At 38.7% G+C, this 20595-nt stretch overlaps 1 protein-coding gene across 1 annotated transcript in view; it reads right to left on the bottom strand.

Moving 5' to 3' along the window:
• Positions 1-8522, bottom strand: part of LOC124169451 (fibrous sheath CABYR-binding protein-like) — a 42801-nt gene extending 34279 nt beyond the window's left edge. Inside the window, exon 1 of the mRNA XM_046548064.1 lies at positions 8193-8522. Within this exon, the coding sequence (XP_046404020.1) occupies positions 8193-8301 (109 nt within the window). The 5' untranslated portion in view covers positions 8302-8522. The remainder of the gene's footprint in view (positions 1-8192) is intronic.
• Between the last annotated feature and the right edge of the window lie 12073 nt (positions 8523-20595).

The raw sequence follows: 20595 nt of genomic DNA, 5'->3' as shown, positions 1-20595 counted from the left end.
AGTAAGAAAAGTAGGAGAGAAGAGAAGCCTCATGAAAACCTCAATAAGAAGACGGAACAACCTTATAGGCCACATCTTGAGACATGATGATCTGATGAAGGCAATCGTAGAGGGACAAGTAGATGGCAAGAACGGAATAGGAAGACCTAGAATTAAATATGTGGAGTAAAGAAGGATGTGAAACACAAGAAATACGTAGGCGTGAAAAGATTAGTTGATGGAAGATTTGAGTGGAGAGCTGCGTCAAACCAATCTTAGGATTGTTTACCAATGATGATGGTGATTATGATCCAATAAACACACCTATGCGGAATTACAATACTACCTCTTCATTTAAAAAGAATGGAGGGTAAAATCGACTATTGGATGGCAATTGGTCATCGAAATTATTATACTGTAAATTGGCCAAAATATGCTTCTTATCTACGAAAATGAAACTACGAAATACAATGAAGTGCATTTCATTATAATGCATTTTAATTTATGGTAAGTATAAATTGAGTGTTATTATGGAACATGCGCCCAATATTTTTCGTTGTATATGAAGCAATTTAGTTAAAGACTCTGTCATCCTCATGGAAAATTTATTTTATTCCCTTTAAGTTTTCGAGAAAAACTTTTTTTTTTTTAATATTTTTATATTGTAATATTATTTAGTTACCATGATATCATCGATAGTAGTAAACCTCGACGGTCATTCAGGTAACTCCTAACGTCGAACAAGCCTATGTGAGAGAAGGAATTTAGATGGAAAGATATAGAGATAGTAGGCATCTGGGGAAATTCCACTTCTCTTTTCAGTTTCTTCCTCCGCCCTAATCTTTTCCCTTCTCTTCCTCTTCTGCTATGTAAAGTAGGCCCTGGTTGTCATTGGCCGCGCGTTGGAATGCCTCATGAGCCCGTGTGTGAGAATAGCTTAACCCTGTGCCGTGATCGGAACACGAATTTATCCCTTAGTCTCCCGCATGCCTCGTGTTTTTGGCACCATTTCACGCGAGGCAGACGTGACGTGAGTGGAGTCCGATTGCTCAATCTTTATCTATTGATTTTGCCTTATAGAAAACTATCTTTTTTCTGGCCTAGAATGGTAGTAGTGAATGTCGTGATTATAATTTGCGTAAATCACAAAGATATCGTACTGTCCACCTAATTTTAATTTCACCAACTCTGATACACGCGTTCAATTCCAGACTTACAAGTACGTACAATCATTGTGTGTCATTTAATATGCTCATCTACGATATCTCTCCGGAAAAAAAAGTTGTCTTCATAATTTGCTTAGTTGTTCAGTTTTTTTCTGTGCATCTCAGAAAATTATACATGTTATTTGTGTCAGTGGTAATACTTGTGGGTTCGGATAGGTGAGGATAAAACTCGCTTCGAAATTGGCCAGATGTATGTGATTTATACAATCCGGGTACAAAAAAGGGGGGAATTTATGTTTTTTTCCCTGGACCACCTCGCAGGATTATTATTAGTTGGGTGTCCGATGGGTTCAACCGGAAAGTGCATCCAGTACTTTTCATTCTCCAGCTAAGCGCTCTGACGACTAGGTTTCTACCGGTGGTCGAAAGAATTGTTGATGATTTTATTTTGCATTATCTTCCGCGTACCTTGCACTTCAGCGTTTATTGTTACAAGATGTTCAGATCGAGTTATGAAAGCTTTATAATGTAACCCACAAGAAATTGTAACAGCAATCTGCTCATATTCAGCCAAGCTCTGTTCCCTTTTGTGGAATATTAGGAGTCTTCCTCGTTTTCCTTATAGCTCAACGTGTGGGCGAAACTTATTCCGATTCGTAACCAACGTGTCCTTGTCAGATTGATCTCCGATTCTACCGCTGTCGAAGCTTCCTCAGAAGAAAGGAGAATCATGGGCCCCGCCTAACATAATGCATGCAAGAATGTGTTTGAATCGAATCTGCGTCGCTTTAGACGCACGATTTTATACACATACAACATACCTGCGCATTTAAGTTATAGTTACGCTCCGTAAGTGGACTGCTGTTTGTTATGCAAATGAATCTTGCGAGCAAAGAATAACTTGACTGACTTAGTCGACATCGTTGCAAAAGAATTAGAAAATTTTCATTATGTGTTGGCTCCGCTCTGGGTTCATATTGAAGTAATATGAGGCGTGAAGTAAAGACGCAATTTCTGTCCATTATCTTCAATATCTGTTGAGTTTACTCCTGGTTGCGAGGAAATGCTGAGGCACGCGAGCATTCTATAAAAATTAATCTGTATAAATTTCTACTTAAGGCTTTCGACACGTCATCCTAAAAACAAATTCGACGCAGCTAACCCGAAAAACCATGGGAAAAACTGCATTTAAGCTGTTTACCTTTATTCTAATTACAGAGCTATAGCAAAAGTTGAATCAAGTTGGAAGTTCACTAAATTCCCTGATGTAAAATTCATGACGCGTGATGTAACTCTATAAATCATGTGGTAATTTGCGTCTAATTTCTTTTGTGTTTAGTTTTATTTCATGTCATATTTAGTTCTGAGAATAAATTTTATGTTTTAAGGAACATGGGTGGTATGAATTTCGTCACAGTTGCTGGAGTATCAGTAAAACTTCAAGTTACGATGCTAAAGTTTCTTTGAGTTTTCTCAATTTCCATTCTGCAATTTAATCTAACTTGATTTCACGTAGATTTTTTTGTAGAAAAAGGCTTAACAGAGTACAAATGTAGGAAAAATTAGCCGTTAAGGTCATTGTAAACAGAAAAAGTACTCCATGTCCAAATTTGAATATAAATTTATCAGTGAAACATTATTTCTTCAATGGATGGAAATTAATTGACCATGGAAATGGAACGAAGGATTGCCTCGTATCGCAGATTGATCCATGTATTGCCATTTCTTTGCTTTATACACAATTTACTGTCACGAAAACGAATGGAAAGACCTAGTGTTAATGTAGTGCGACAGAAATGTTTATCTAAATAAATAAATCGTGCCTCGCTACAATTCTTTCAACTGCAGAAACTCTATCAGCCTGCGAAATCTTAAGAGAACGGCAGCACTGCTGAACAGAACCGCGTTGCCCTGAATGGAATTTAATCGGAAACAGAAAAAGCGAGACGCGGGACAAGTACGAGTCGGAGTCAACGACATGGAAATTCTCTCTTCACCCCTTCCTCTTCGAGCGTCACCTTACGCTCAAAGAGCTTGGCGCACCTACTGTCTGAAGTACAAACCAGAAGTTTTTTCTGTCAGATCATTTTCTTGCGGCATAGTTTAAGTAAGGGGTTGGTAATTCTGGTGATTTTTTTGGCGTATGCGTTCATTAACAAGGTGGATAATCTAGATACGAGCGTTGGTCGTTATCATTGGGAAAAATTTATAAGTGAATGAACGAATTGATTAACCAACCTCACCCCCAAACCTCCCTTATAAACTTCCCATAGTAAATAAAAACCAGTTATCTTCATGTTTTTTCAATGCACCTGAAGATGAATTGACAGCCGAAACTGATCTTTCTATGTTAAAGAGACTGTGGAAGATTCAAACTCTCTTAATTGCTATTATGTAGTCCTTCAACCACATCATAGCTTCCATTTTCGATTTAATATCGATTATCCTATTAAAATAGTGAAATCAGGGTGGAATATACAAAAACTTGGAAATATTCTATGATGTTTACCAAAGACTCACTCAATTCTATCGTGAAAGATTGGAAAATTTAGAATTATAAATTAGAATCACATTATATTACCGAGTGTGTTGGGAAATTTTATGCTAATGTCAACCGTGCAATTTTCGATAATTTTTGGTCACTTTTAATTCAATCGTTCTACGTGATGTTAACTTTTCCACTTGGCTCCGGCTATAATTAATAGAAGATCAGTTTTCAACTCTACATAATTCATCGGTGGTCTCATTGGCACTAAAGAAGAGTCAAAAAATTTTGCCATAACTAACTAAGGAATTATTTAAATTACTCTTACATTTTTGAAAAAACTACATCCACTTGCATAATTTTCTTTCTATTCGCTTGATAAACGGGAAATACCGACTGGTAAATTTCCTTCCTTCATCCAAGAAAGCTGTTAGAAACGTATCTAGTAAACATATCGATATGCCTATGTAACGGTATCTTTTGATACGTTGCGGTTAGAGGAAATAATAATTCAATTCCTGCGGTATAAATAGCAGTACTTTTACCGCTTCCTTTTCAGCTACAAATTGTTAGGTAAGAGCTCCAAAATCAGGGAAGTTGTATTGCAGTGATTATTGATCAGACAGAATATTACTGAGGAGAACAGAGGTGTAATTAAATTTGTATTTTTCATACATTACTTTTGTCCTCTTTTAATTAAATTTATTGCATTATTCTAATAGTACCTCATAAAAAAGATTACATTTCGCTTCAAGTTCAAATTATTATCTCATAATGACCTGAGAATTAGCGTGAAAAGTTTCACATTTATCGTAATTTGGGAATTTCAATTCAAGTTACACTTATGAATGGATATATTATTATATTTTAAGAATAAACAATTAGTATTATTTCGCATATCACTGAATGATTATATTATCTGTAGATACCAGAAATTGAGATGTAGTAAATAAGTTAAAGAGCCTCTCATACCGTAAAGTATTTATTCTCGGACTAAAATAATTAAAATATACTGTAAAGCTGCTCAAGAAAACTTTAAATTGTATGTACGTACACTTCATACCTAATTTTCTACAAAATCCGAATTGACCTTCGAAGGTGAAGCAACCCAAGATATTTTTACGTAGTTGCTGGAGAGTTTGAAAAGTTTGAAGAATTAATGGAAAGTATACAACATGTTTTTCTAATTGAATTGTATTATTCTCTGAAATGCTAGCGACAGTTTTTGGCGTAAGAGAAATACGTCGAGATAATGCCAGGAGAAATTTTCTGCTGTGAAATTTTTATCACTTTAATGCTATCGGTGATCGCAAGTATTTTGTAGAGTAGTGTGAATCTAATCACTTATTATAAGCTTAATCCGGCTTGCGTGCTGAAATCGTTCTCAATTTCGTTTTTCTCATAACTTTCTCCTTGCATGCGCTCACCATATTACCGCTGTCCATTATCAAACACGACGGGCATCAACCTTAACCTTCATCTCAGCGAGCGGCTCAGAAAGGGAACGCGTTTCGTAACGATGAGAACGAATGCCAAGGAACTACGCGATGGCCTCATCAATGAGGCGAAGTAGGCTGGCGGAACGTCATAGTAGGAAGATGCGATGCGAGTAAATATGGATGATATGACGGATTTCATCGTTATTTTGTCCCCAATGCCGCATTTGCCAAATCGATGACCTTCCTCAGTAAAATATTTTCAGCTAAATTTAAAAATTGATTGACTATTTCGCCTTCCGAGATTTCGCTGCACGTACTATTCTACACAAGTTGTCAAAAAATACTGTTTTTGAGCATGATAAAATAATGAGCCTGTTGAATGCTTTAGATCCAGGTGTTATTAATTTATTCATACTACCTTTTGTATCAACTTCGACTCTCCGATAACGGTAGAAGGCGCATCCTTTCAAGTGAAAATTTCTAGATTTTACTTGTCAGCTATAATTACATAAGACCGGAAAAGGTGCAAGTGAAATTAACAGAAAGCAAAATTTACGTAAAAATTCATGCTCTTCACCTTAAAAATAATTTGTGTGTGCTACGTTTTTTCAAAGGGCTCCATTTGGTATTGAGTACTTACTTGAGTTATTATCAGCTTGCTGTTACGATAAATGGGTGTTTGGTGCCGAGGTAATGACCGAACGCACGTTCTTCATAAGTGCTCTCATGTAGGTGCGCGGTGATTCGAACGACTGTATTTCAGCTACCAGCTCATCACTAGGTTCTTCTTAAAACTTTTCATTCAGCAGTGGCATTATCCACAGTCAAAATAAGTTCTATTGTTCCCGAAACTGAATCGTAAGTTCTGTTTCGTGGCACAATGGATAATTGAAGCTTGAAGCCTACCCTCACGTTGATAATTGCACTTGCAAATCCATCCGTGTCCTTATATCACGAATTAAGATAATCTTTTAGGCTTCATATCATCTAACTGAAAACATTCTTAAACAAGGCTCATTTTTTTTACTGGTTCCTGTATATTATGGATTGCAATGCCTTTTGGGTACACTACTGAAATACATTTGCACCAGCCTTGGATTAGAAGTCGCTGCAAGAGACACGGTTGTGTGTAAAATTTTCTTTGAGGTAATCGTAAAGTTATAGGGAGGCTGGTTGAAAAGATTCCGTGACCCCTGGCAAGGATAAGAAAATATTTTAGGTGACTTTTAGAATCAGATGCAGTTTATCATTTTAACTCCTCGTAAAACTAATAGAGATGATAACGTTAATTAAACCACAGAGGCACAGGATTCCCATTCACCCTCGCGCCTTAAGCGAAAGTAAGAATCTAAAATAACTGCATGGATTCACAAAAGAAATACTTTTACTTGCCGTAAACTTTTCCTATTCATCCCGTCTCATTATTTTTTATTTTGGTTCCGCACTGTATCCACTGGTCGGAGAAAAACGATAAGACTAGATGCGTCTCATAGCAGATGCATGCAAGAAACCCTTTTTGCGCCACTAATAAATCGACCAAGGTAAAAATTAAGTTACTCTTAAAGCACATTCAGTTTGCACTAAAAATCATCACCACCCTTATTTACACGATTGTAACAGTAACATCCTCTACAACACTCGTATTAGGCAGCTCTCGTGGTGAAGTCCGCGACACATAAAAATGTACGAAGGAAGTTGCATGTAAAATAAGGAATCACTGATGGCTGTGAAGGGCAATTGTGTGGATAAAATATGCGCTTTAATTCACGATAATCTTGAAATACCATTGGAAATCACATAATCCTCACTTCACCATACGAGAGGATTTAGCAAATTCGACGGAGGTTTTTAAAGCAGTGGCTCTTGGGAAAGTAGTGCAGTGGTGTTTGTAGTCACATAATATTTCACAATGAGCTGGTATTCATAGTAACTATTGAGGAATGGTTGACGATTTACTAGATTTTTCTCGGATAGGTTATTCTACAACTTAACCCCCAAATACTTGGGTAATATACCTGTTCTGCGGTTAGACAATTCCACAATGTTAGAAGGCCTCGTAACTCTGATATCACGGTCTTCAACGGCTATAAATGTTCTTTTTCTGTTAAAAATGTGAGAACTCATTTTAATTTATTCTTGAAATAACTGAGTATTAAATCCGAATCGATGATGTTCTTCAGTCACCACGTAGAGAAATTGTTTTAGAAAATATTTAACGAAAAAAAATCGTCGAGAAGTTGAAGCTGTGAAGTTGAGTTAGCATTTAAACAGTGAGGATTATAATGGGCTATTTGCAAATAAAAATTTCATCTGGAAAATTTTCATATTTGCACTGCTTTACGGGCGTTAAGGCATTGGGATTAAGCAGGTACTTGGAGCAAAATTTTAGCACACTATCGAACACTGTAAAGAAAGTTATTTTTATGTGGAAATATTGAAACCTCAATTGGTAAAATCGTAAATAACGAACGCTTTCAGTCTGTGAGCCTAAAAATAAATTCACCAAATAGTGACTAACGCAATATCTATTTCTCTAACTGTTTCAACGCTAGGGTTACCTTGCGCTACGAGTTTTCTTTAGATCAGATGATTCGAAGGCTTCACCCGGTACTTACATTTATTCAGTCTATCGAGAAGGATTAAAACTTCCTCCAATAACTTCAGGCTACTATATAACTATTTGAAACCTTTCCGTTATGAAAAATAAAAGAATTAAACTTAGTCAAGTTCACTTGTATACAGGCACTATATAACTGAATCTATCAAATTTTCTTCCTTTGCCTATTTTCCAAACATACTCTAATTAAATTAGATAAAGAAGATGAAGATGATGTGGTGGCATTGAAACCTAGGTCGTAATAAATTTTATAATTGTGAAAAATTACGAGTATATTTTATTCAATACCGAAAAATTCCACTCCATCATATTTGAATCTTCGGATTCTATCAGGTAAAATACACTGGATTTATTTCTATCTCAGGATTTTTCTCTGTCATCTCTGATTTCACCATTTTAGGCATAGCTTCATTCCGCACAGTGTCGTCTGATCATTTTGATATTGTTAAATATCTGCGGGAATATTAAAGCACACTTTTAAGGAAACGTTTTAAAAAAATACTCACGTCCTCTCCTGTGGGTAACAACCCTCTTCGCTTGCGGGGTCCTGCTCTGGTCGTGAGGGAGGGCCGCAGCTAAGGTGACCAAGAACAAGAACGCGATGCACCACTTCATGTTGGCGGGAGAGCAGCTGAGGGTCTCGCGACTCCTTTCCCTTCTAACACGGGCGTTGCGTCTGCTTTTTTTCCCTTCCTCGGTCGCTTCCTCTCTGTTCGCACGACTCTTTCTCCGGAGACCGGAGAGACAACAGCAGCGCGAACCAAAGGGTTGGGTTGTCTGTGCGTACGTTGGTATTCGCAATGCGAGGAGGGGAAGCCGTTAGCAAAGCCAATGGTTTGCGGTCTTCGTCTTATATATCGCGAATATTCTGCCCCATCCCCCTTTACCCGTGCCAGACCCCCTCCAGGTTGACTGCAGAGACCCCACCTCTTTTCCACCACCCCCACGCGGTTCCCCTATCCCCTACCCCAACCCCCCCCCCCCCCCAGTTGCTTCTTCCCGGTCCTCTACTGCAGGACCCTACCCCGACCCAACCCATCTCTACCCTCACCCACACCCGTACATGTAGCCCCTCCTTTCCTCCTCTTCCCCTTCCCTCTACCAACCCACCGTGATTCTTCTCTTCGTCCGCTGGCCATCCTGATCCTACGATCGTTCTGAACGACTTAACTCGACGTAACTTGTCCAAAGGCGTGACCATACTTATTACGACGCACTCACATTTTAGGACAGGTGATTTTTTTTAAAAACTTGTCTGCTATCTTTTTTTAATGTAGCAATCGAAATTTGGTGATATCGAAGAATGATGAGCATGTAATGAAATGCTGTCTTCAAAAAACTCTAAAAAGAAGAACTTTGTTGGATATGAGGCATAATAGCCTGATGAAAACAATCGTTGGAGGATAGGCGAACGGAACGGAAAGAAGGGCCAGCGACTGTCCCAAAGGAAATATATCGCACAGGTTATTAAGGATGTAAAAGAGAATAAGTACGTTACTGTGAAAAGGCTAGCTGATTTGAGAATGGAGAGCTGCGTCAAACCAGAGACTAGTGATGATTATCAAGGCCCTCATTTATTTTAGAAATTTGGATAGTGGAAAACATAATGGATATTGGATTGCATAACATACTGGATTCGAAGCCAGTTTTCTTTTTTAAGTATTATGTTATGCAAATTAATAATAAAATTAATTTTATTTCAATAATATGTTTTCTCCGATTATGCCACCTTCGCATAAAATCGGTGTAAAATAACCGGATACATACGTATTAAATACTGGTGATATCTTTCTGGGTATTCAATAGGGATAGCGTTTAGCCTACTAGCGTCTCAATAGCTGGCTGGCCATCATCGTTTTCAGTGTATCTATCAAATTTTCAGGGTGCGATGACGGGAAAGGCGGCAGAGAGGAGTTATGCGGATATAGATGTTAAATTCCTTCAATGAAAAGCTTTGTTTTACTAAAAAGCTTTGTTTTACTATGCTGTCTTTAAAATTTAATCACTCAGTGGTTTCTTGTTTTGTATTTATATGGTCATCAGAAAGATTCAAGCTTCCTTTTGAGCCCTCCATGTATGACCTCCTCATTGTTGGATTAATATTTGAAAAAACACGAACTTAGAAGAAACTCATTTTAAGCATATGACAACCAAAATTCATGTGCTACGAACCAAGATCTGCGATTAATTTTCATCACGTCCCGAAAACATATTTTTACAGCTATATTGGAAACAACAGTATGTCTAGGGGCAGTTACGGGTAGAAAACTTGAAAATAACGTCCTCTTGTTCACTAGACATAAGGCGTCAATCCTCTTGGCCTAGATTTTGGCGTTTAAGTTCCCGATGTACAAGTAGCGATCCTTACTAGGTTCTCAAAAAGAATATTATGTGGGAAGGGTACGTTACCCAAATACCGTGCTAAATGCGTGGAGCATCCTTCAAATTTGAGTCATTAAAACTGAAACAATATAATGGGGGTTAATCACTCTCGACTTGAAGCACTCCTCACCTATAGAGATCAATTTTGATTTCACCAAAATTTTTCTCCCAAACATTTTTCCTGGGGTACTAATGGGAAAGTCGAGCCCAAGATGGGCACTTAGATGTCCCATTCCACTCCGTAAAAGGTTGACTTGTGCGGTCTATTCTTTCGCTTCCTAAATGGTTTAAAAAAAATCCGCAGCACAATGATGAGTGAAGAGTGATCAAATTTTTTCAAATATTTTCCATTAAATTATTTGCAATTGCGTGGAAAAGCAGTGAGAAGCTATGAATTTCATAAATCACACTATGAATTTTATGAATTCAAATTTTGGTAAAAAAAAACCGTGATTAAAGCTTATTTTTCCGTGAAATCCGGATCGCCTTGCCCTCTGCGACGCGAGTGGCGAATTTCGAATGCCCATTTTAATGTGTGCTGGGTGACAACACTTCTGCAGGAGAACTTGAGGATCGTCTTCTGGAATATACGTGGTCTAGCTGAAGGCAGAGATTTCTCATCCTGGCGGAAATTGGCAAAAAATCGGCGAGAATTCGAAATTATGGACGCGATCGTTCTCGCTCGACCAGACTCTTTTGGTGGTGTATTACTCGCTTCACTTCCTAAATTATAAGCAGTCCTCACCCATAGATATCATTTTTGTTTTCACCGAACATGTTCTCCCAAAATATTTTGCTTTGGTACTGCAGGGAAATTCTAGCTCAACGGGAGTATATAACTTAGGCTACCATCTTGAATTTTCAGAGGATATTTAGTAGACACTATTCAACTTTTCTCTGTATCTCACATTTGTATATTATCTCAGTATTTTCTCGGATGTAATTTTGTATACTTGAGATAAAGGCAAATGTTGACTTAGATCTGCTTTATAGATACGGAAAATATCCAGATATCGTAATTCTGCATGATTAAAACGTCAACAGGATAAAATACAACCGGTGGAAAGGAAGTGGTGTGTCCTCTCAATGTCTTGACAATGGTGTCCACATGGACACAATGGCTGTGGGTTGGGTGGATTTATTTGGAATATGATAGAGCGAATTTCAATATTAATTCCAAACAAAATTACGATTTGATCTACGACCGAGATTACTATGTCAATTCCTCACCACGCTAAGCATCAGCTCTTCTTCAGCTGCCTGGAAAATTGATAATACATAAGAGCTTATCTTTAGAGCTATATCTACGCTGAGGGAGAGGGAAAATAGATAGAGAAAAGTTGAAATGTCATTTCTCAAGTCATACCGAATTATGCTTGAGTTAGGATACCCGTTGTAAGCTTAAATCCTATCCAATGAAATGATCATTGATAGTTCGGAGGAATTAAACTACGAAACTTTTAACTTCAAAAATTTTAGGGAGATCCTGCCGCCATAATACAAATTAGTCGGAGTTGAAATTTTGTTGAACCTAGTGTTACGGAAGAGGAGGTTTTGTAGGCTTAAATCAAAAGTGACTCCGCAGCAATGTCAAAAATAATGTAATTAGAGAGAAGGTCGATAATATTTTACTTTATTATTATTTAATACCAGTGGATGAAACTTTAGTCCTTGAATAAGTTAGCTTTGCAACCATGTAGACAGGCAAAAATCAGAATGTTCCTCAAGGAACCGTCGCGGGTCCAATCTTCACCCTCATTTACATTAATGTTATCAAGAATTTTATGATAAAGACCGATGAATAAGTAGTAACATCGTTGGGTAATTACACTTCAAATGTAGGTAAGAATAAAATATTTAAGGACTGTAAGGTAAAGAAAAATACAATCTTAAAAAAATATAGTATAATACTACATCTAGTACCAAAATAAAACTTCCTCGATGTGAGAGATAATGCAACAATGTGGATTTCATGCATAAAGGGCTCAAAAGGAAGATACCCTTGCATTTTTTACAACCATATCAATACTAAACAAGAATCTACTGACTTATAATATACCTAACTCAAACGATTTTTCATCGGTTTGGGATAGCCTCTAAGTTTCAACTTAATTTGAACCTGAGTTCTTCGGTCACTGAAAAGTAAGCTCTCTGTACACTAGGCCACCATGCTTATCCGTTGAAATATTGAATACGTTGAGTTTGGCCTCGAAAGTAAACTTATCTCTCTACTTCCTTCGTTTCTCTTTCGAATCACTTTATGCTAAGTTACGGCGAGTTAAGTTGGGCATTGGCCGAAGATTATCCGCCAGCGCTTACTCTTTTCGCGCGCGAATCACCGCTTCCTCTCCTATCTTTCTTTCCAGCTCCTTTCTCGACCGACCTCCCCATCTCTAGCTCATCCTTATTTTCTCTCTCCCACGCCGATCTTTTTCCTCTTCTTTGGCTCTCCCTCCACCGGGGGGCAGGCTTGGAGAAACGCCCCTTCCTCTCCCAGCCAACCAATCAACACATTGAGAACACTCAGCGCATCTTCCCCCCCCCTCTCTCTCTCTCTCCCATTTCTTCCCCGTCTTTCTCTTCCAACTTTTGCTGCAGTCCTCTTCCAGCTCCCTCCTCTATCTCCTCGTCTCCTCTTCATTCCTAGCGATGTGCTTTCCCCCCTCTTTATCTTTTAGTCGAGGTTCTCTTCATGGGTATCAGTACCGTCATCAACATCTGCGAAAGGGTGAAGGCCCTTGATTTTTCTACGCGAATACTTCGGGATGTAGGCGACGGAGCGGAGCATGGAATAATACGAGTCAGTGGCGCAGCAAGGGGGGAGTTTTGGGGGATAACCCCCCCCCCCCCAGAGCACAGAGAAAATTTTAAGTTAAATCTATTTTACTTAATTGGATTAATATTGCTTATAGAATAGTGTGACGATTTACAAAATATCCCTCAGAAGGCCGTAAAACTCAATATTTTGAACCATTTATCTTAATTTTTTTTTTCTGGCGGAGGGCCCCCGCACCTCCCGCTTACCCTGGCGGGTATACCACACCCCCAGGCACCCCAGTATTAGTTGCACCTGAAACCCCCCCTAGCCTTAATTCCTATCTGCGCCTCTGATACGAGTAGTGTTCAGAAAATTACGGGAATTTTTAAATTTCGTTTGTTTCGTGAGTCCGATTGTCAGTTTTTTTGCTCTACGGTGGACATGCCCCTGAAGTATGATCAAATTTTAGCTGTATTCATTTTTTACTTTGTCTGAGGCAACCGCTAAGTTTAGATGTATTATTTTATTTAACGTACGTATTTGTATTTTATGAGCTCAGCGATATTCCGCTCATACTTCATTGCTTGCTCGTGAATTTTTGGCAAAAAACGATACTTTTGCTATGCCTTCATATTCGTCAGATGTAACCACGTGTGAGTTTTTCCTATTTCCATAACTAAAGGATCTTAAAGGACCGTTGTTTTACTAAAAGTGATTAGCTGACAGAGCTAAAAGCTATCCAAAAGATCGGGTTTGAAAAGTGTTTAGAGGCTTGGAAGAAGCGCTGGCATATGTGCATAGCATCAGAGAGGATAATAATATCTAATGCGGACTACTCGTATTTTGAAGGCGACAACATTAATGTAGACGAATAAATAAATTTTTCCGAAAAACTAAAATTCCCGTTATTTTCTGAACACACATCGCACGGGTCTCTTGAATTTACAATCTCCATCATTATCGACGACAAAAACTAACGAGGTTGAGGTTTTTAGGTACCCAAAAATGGTTGCCTGGATTAAAATATAAATAAATTTATGAAAATGGAAGGAAAGATTTATATAGGCTTAAGTTCACCCTTAAGTGTTATCATAACTCATTGACCCATTCCCAAACCCTTAGAATCCTGCGCCGAGAGTGTCTTCGCCAAAGTGGCCTGCCTGCGCCGAGATTACCCTCACCGAAGTGGCCTGCGCCAGAAGGGCTTTCATTTTAGTGTCGGAAGAAGAAAGGGTCTTCGCGGAGGTAACTCGCTCCATGGCGTCTGCACTAAAACGCTTCAAACTTCATCTCGGGTAACCCCACGCCAAGGTGTCTGCACAGTCTGGCCTCGAGCTCTTTACTAATGAGGTTCACGTTTTTCTAGGGGTGGCTATTCGCGAGGTACTATATTTTAAACCATCCTCAGTGAAGGTTTCAAGTTCAAAGCGTTGCAATAACTTTCCAGAAATAACGTGATCCCTCCTTGAGTGCTTGGAGTGGAGTACCTTTTGAGTAAAATGCTTCGATAAAGTATTCGACTTTGTTTACCCGCGTGCCGAAGTAAGTGACGTGAAAGAACAAAAAACTCAGCTTCATGCGTTGCACGCGAATGAGATACCCATAATGCATTTCCCTCCCGAAAATGTAGTGCATGGTCTCATCGTTATGTTTTTATATCCGAGGTATATGTTGTACAATATCGTAAAATCGCTGATTCTTGAGCTCCTCAGTTCAAGCAACATTTAAAGAAACCTGGATTCAAGCAATGTTGTAACAGTCACTGCAGTATGACAAGAGCTGAATGATCGGTCAATTATGCAAAGGTAAAAAGAGGCATCTGGAATGGAATGTATACTTTGAGTTGTAAGGGAATGCAGTGTAATAATAACTTGTTAAATGATAAACATTCTTATTGCTGAAAATGAAGAGGAACCGATTAAATAAAAAGGGGAAACTTAAGAACAAATTATCAATACAGAATTGTATGGTATGATATTTCTCTTAAGCCGTTGCATCTGCGACCTGTAGAGATTTGGACACTGTGTTAATCAGGGTAAATGCTACCATCACTATATATTTTCTTACCAATCCTACCGTCATAAATTATTATTAATGTTAATACTTGAAATCCATAATTAAATTGTTAATTTGTCCCATGCCGTAGCGAGTGGTAGGGGAAGGGATTCAAACTCCCAAAAATATTTGGCTGATAAAATCCCCCCCCCCAAATAGTGGAGTTAGATTCCCTCCAAAGGAATTCCTTTCCAAAATGCATTACCTTTTCCAAAGATACACCCAAAAAAGTTTTCTGGTTACGGTCTTCAATTTAATACGGATTAGGTCAGTCTGTTCACTGTGCAACCACGTGGAAATAACTTTCCTAAAATAATGAATCCTCTCTTGGGAAAAATGTAACGATGAGAATGCTTCATCATCTTTTGTGATGTACAAATTTCTTCTTCTAACTTAAGCATTTATTTTACTCGTAAAATGATTGATAGGTATTTTTTCAAATAAAGCCGCATTAAGGTTTTATTTTATAGTTGCTAAAAGTTTTCATTTGTATGTTTCAAAATTTTCCAACCACATTAACTGTATGTTTCAATGGATTGCATGGGAAAATCAGATAACTCGGAGAACCTGAAGGGTAAGATTTTGCCAACGTTCCATGTCTTCTTAGATTTTAGCTCTCTTAAGCCGCAAAGTTGTGGAGATGAAGACCAAAAAGCAGGAAAACATTGCCTCTCCTGGTTAGAAAAAATTCTATTCTGCTGCTCAAGCTTTTCTGCGGTCTGCAACCGCCAACCTCGTCCGGTACCACTTGCTCATTCCCCGTCATAAAACCGGCGCCTTTGAGTGAATTAACAAATGAGCCAATTAAAAGCGTGTATACGGGCAGGGCTTGAGGAGGGTAGCAAGAACTTGACTATAAATTATCTGCGGGCCGCTTGCTAAGCGCTTCAAACACTTTGGTGAGTTCAATCTTGCGTTGTTTTCATTACCAAGTCGATGAGTCGAGACGAAACTCAGTTTGACCTCTATCCTGAGTTAGTACGTGAATTCCGACAGGGAGAATACGTTTTTGAAATGCGCATAAATTGGCTGTCATAGCCTTCGTTCGATAATTAATTCTCGTTGATACTTTTTTCAAAGGTTGAGGATCACATGTATGTATATTGAATATTTTGCTAATTTATTTTGAAGGCTGTCTTTGAAATTAGACGAGGACAAGGACTTTAGTTGGTCTAAGGTCGCCCCACCCAAAACTGAGCGTGGGAAACAGTAGTGCTTTTCTAAATTATAGGTATCAATTTTGTGCTAGATGTTTTCACTCGCGATTTAAATGCATGATTTTGGCTAAGTACTCCGTAAACTGTTTTATACGATAACATTGACTGAGGAATAAATATGATTAATTAATGCCAGTATCATTTGTCACATTTACTCTTGCTGAACCCATATCTCTTACCTTAATAAGTTCTCTTAAGCGTCGAAAACGAAGTGGAGGTTGAGAAAATGAATTTTAGAATAATCAAATTATTACCGAAATTCCTGTTCCAGATAGGAAGCTTGTGAAGGGATTCCGTAATATGCTAATTTAGTACCATATACTTTCATAATTGTGTAATCAGTAATTTCTTTGGAGATTTTATTCAATCCACCCGATTAGGTATACCTTAATTTTTGGAGGACGTTGAGGATCACTTTTTATCCGAATATGAACGTAATTTTTGCCCTACCCAGTAATACGTCTGCATTACTTGACCTATGTATTAATATAACTCAAGGTATTTCGTCCATAATTTATAGAGTTGATACGTTCTTCATTCGTAAAGATTCTTAGGAGTGCTTTAAGGTGCTTTCCAATACCTTGACAACAAAAGACAGTTAAAAAGTCCAAAGTGACGGGTGTCAAGTTAAAGTGCAGCTACTTCTTCGGTATTTCCCCTGGGAAACATCAGCATCTCACCAAGCAATGAAAAGTCATTCTCCCACAATGAAGTAGAGACTAGATCGAACAAAGGAGTTTCCTCCTCGCAGCCTCATCCTCTGTCAAAACTCATACTTTCCCCTACAAATATTTACATTGCCCTTGAATCATGCCATTTCCATGGAACCCATTAATTGACGTTCCTTTTGCGAGTCTCCAGGCCGTTTTATAGTGCTCCCTTAAGTATTCCTTAGACTGCTTAAAAGTTATTTTTAGCTACGGTAATGTTATTTCCCTTCTTTAGTTTAATATACAAATTGACTACTGCGTCACGTTATAGACTGGGATCAGGTTTGTGTGGTGGCTAGAGTGCCGGCTTTTCACCGTGTAGGTCCGGGCTCAAATCCCGGAGGTGGCGAACATTTTTTCAGAGACTGCCCGATCCTTGCTTGATTGTTGTGTGGAGGACATTTCAAGCGCAATACTTCGTCCGTCCGATGGAACGTTAAGGTGTGGACCCCTTGGCACCTTTCATTAAGAGCAGGCTAATGCCGCCGCCGGTTTTCTCTCCACCCTTCCTTCTATATCCTTCTATGCCGGCCACGGTGGCGTCGGGGTAAAGTCCCCGGCTGCTAACCTAGAGGTCGCGGGTTCGAATCCCGCCTGGGTGGATTGATCACCATCCAGGGCATGGATGTTTGTGATTGTCCATCAAGTTAAAGAGAGGATAACAATGTCCTAAATTCGCTTGAGAAAATAAGACGAAATAATAATAATATGGCGCCATTCCTCCATACACTTCCCTCATGGCGCAAACGAACTCAGCTGTCGGGCGCCTCCTGCAAATACCATACCGTGCCTATGCAATACGTTTTTTCAGAAAATTCATGAGAGAAATTTCCACCTCCTTTTACAAATTTTAGGTGAAAAAATAAAATACCGTGGGTGCAATCAGCCACAGAATTTAAACATTTGGTGCTTTCCCAGCGAATAGACAACGTGAAGAGTTCTCGGGGTTGTCACCGGGTTAGTAACTGCATTACCGCCGACGCGACGTTGCGATGTCCGGGCATCGTCCACAGGGCTATAAGTTTATGGGCGAGTGAACAAAAGTCACAGAATTGTCGGTACATGACCAGGCCGTGGGGAGTGGTGGGATATAGGGGCTCAAAATCCACATCGAAATATTAGGGAGGTGAGATGTTAGGAGTCCCTCCTCCAAATGAACCCCCACCCCAAATATTCACGACCCCACAAACATCCACTCTAAATTTTTGTCTGGTTACGGCCTTGAAAATGAACTACGTATGAACTTTGGGAGTTAGGGATTTATGCTAAATTTGGTGGAATTCTAACATGTATTAAATTAAAAGTTACTGGAAAATTTCCAAAATTGCTTTTATTTCACCAATAGAGTGGTTTTCAATAGATGTTTGTTAGGCATTTAAAATAATTAAAAAATAATAATCTATATATAATACAAAATGCATTGAAATTGGTCGTGGAATGAAATGAAAGCCTTCATGAAAAATTGCCGGAAACTTTTAATCAACTTATGCGCGTAAGTTTCGTTATTATAAGGCTGGGATAAGGCCTTAGGAGTACCTATATATATGCTCTTTATAGCCTAAATGTTTTATTATACCTTAAGTTTTGATAGAGTACTAATGAGCTAATGAAGCCTTGAAACAAGCTGGTATATCTAATGAGTCATTAATTTGTCATTAGCTGTACTAGCTTGTTTCAATGCTTAGGTCACTTTTCACAGATGTAAGTACGAGTATCTTTAAGAGTTAACTTTTTAGGGGAGTGTAAGCTTCGAAACGCCTAAAATGCATGCGATTCATCTGGTATAACGTGTTTTTATTTCATGCGGAAATATGTATTTGTGACCACCAACCAGTTGCTCGGGTTCCAAACTCCATCTCTTCCTCCTCTTCCCCGTCCGTCGACTTGTGAGGACTGACAAATGTTTCTCGGGTTTGCATCCAGGTTAAAGCTTTTATGTAAGCCGACGTTTCGGAAGACGACTTGTCTTCCATCCTCAAGGCTGTGTTACTTGAATGAAGTTCAATTTCACACTGAACAGGATTGACCGTTTACGGAGACAACAATACGGCTCAGGTGTCGTCCGATTGGCTGTAGGTATTTTGAAATTCTTCACGTTTAACCCTTATGTTTTTCATACAGCTGATTACAGGTCTCCATGTAGTGCTTAGATGAAAGCCGGTGTCCCGATTGAAATTTTTGGGATTGAGGCGGATCTCTATTGCTTCCTTAACTACGCGGTCCCAGTAACGTTGAGCATGGCAAAGGATTTTGGTGTCGTCCCATTTAATAGCATGGTCTTCATCAATGCTGTGTTCCGCCACGGCCGACTTTTCTGGTTGCGCTAATCTGAAAAATCTCCGGTGTTCTTTCAGCCTCGTCTCAATCGTTCGGCCTGTCTCAACCTGGATGCAAACCCGAGAAACATTTGTCAGAAGTATTCACCAGGAAAAACTTAAATCGTTTATTGTGAGGACTGCTTTGCCATTGGATTCCTCGGAGTCCACGTGATTCACATCACGGAACCATTCTTTCACATTTTCCCATTCTCATTCCTCCAAGAGAATTTGTACTCTCCCAGTTTAGCCAAAGCGTTCATTTTCCTTTTGGCCTTCACGCGGAGACTCATGAGAGAAAGGGAATAAATTTCATTTTCGTGAACATTTGAATCCATATATATAACCTTATATCGATAATTGTATTTCCATATTGATAAACTATCAGGGAATACCTGCGGTAGGCTCTCCGGAACGATTTAAAATTTTAACAGAATTGTGAGAACTGTATGTTTTCTAAAATAATCAATGTTTAAAGAATATATTTGCATGTATTGAATCTTGCAGTAACGAGGATTTCTCCTTCCTCCTCGTCGAGTTAATTACTAAAATTTGTTTTTCCAGCATTCATTTGCCTGCGGAAAATATGTCTTTGGACTGCGATATACACTTCTCGATACTTTCTATACTATTCTTGTTCTTTCTACTTTCTCAGGTTCTCGAGGCTCAGATGATGCAGAGTTATCTAAACCTATGGGATATCTGGACTTTTATTTGTTAATTATGCTGTGAAGCAGTGTCTCACATCATATAGTCAAAGATGTGAAAGTATAAGATGCACTTTTATCTGCCTTTCATCGCATGTATTTCTGAAGAGTGTGAGGAAACGGATAGTTTAGAATTCGATCTGTTGTAGCGCTTTACGGTGCCGAAACGTGGACGCTTAGTCGAAAGGACGAGAAAAGAGCGTGGCAGCTCAAATTGTAGTTAGATGAATGAATAAGGATAGGGGTCAGAGAGAAAAATTATCGAGTAAGTGCTGAATATGATGGGCGTGGAGATTTAACTTCTAAGTGAATACATAGGAGATTGTGGGGTTAGATGGAGTGAGTATTAAGTGTGGAGCGGGTGTAAAAAATAGTGTCACCACCATATACCCATGGTATAAGGGGAAAGGGTAGAGAGAAGAGGATAGAGCTTATTCAAAGAATGAAATGGAATAGACCATAATTGGGAATTGAATAGTTAAGTTCAATTTGGAGATTGGGTACAGGATCGCAAAATTCGACAGATTTGCAAAATGCTCCATGCTAACTTACCTTAACTATTAGAATTCCTTTAATAATAATTGATGGTGAATTCGTGCTGCAGATACACCTGTCCTTCTAGTCCGATTCATTATTACTCTTCTGCATTATAACTTCTTACGCGTGAACGATGACGTCATCACCTATGTAAGGCGTTTTTCCGGAAACTACTTAAGTAATGCATGGAATGCGCTTTTTATCCAATCGAGGCCACATGGATATCAA

The sequence above is a fragment of the Ischnura elegans genome, chromosome 12 (assembly GCF_921293095.1).
Source record: "Ischnura elegans chromosome 12, ioIscEleg1.1, whole genome shotgun sequence".
Lineage (NCBI taxonomy): Eukaryota > Metazoa > Arthropoda > Insecta > Odonata > Coenagrionidae > Ischnura > Ischnura elegans.
The sequence above is the reverse complement of the archived record's forward strand: the minus strand, read 5'-3'. Positions and strand labels throughout refer to the sequence as shown.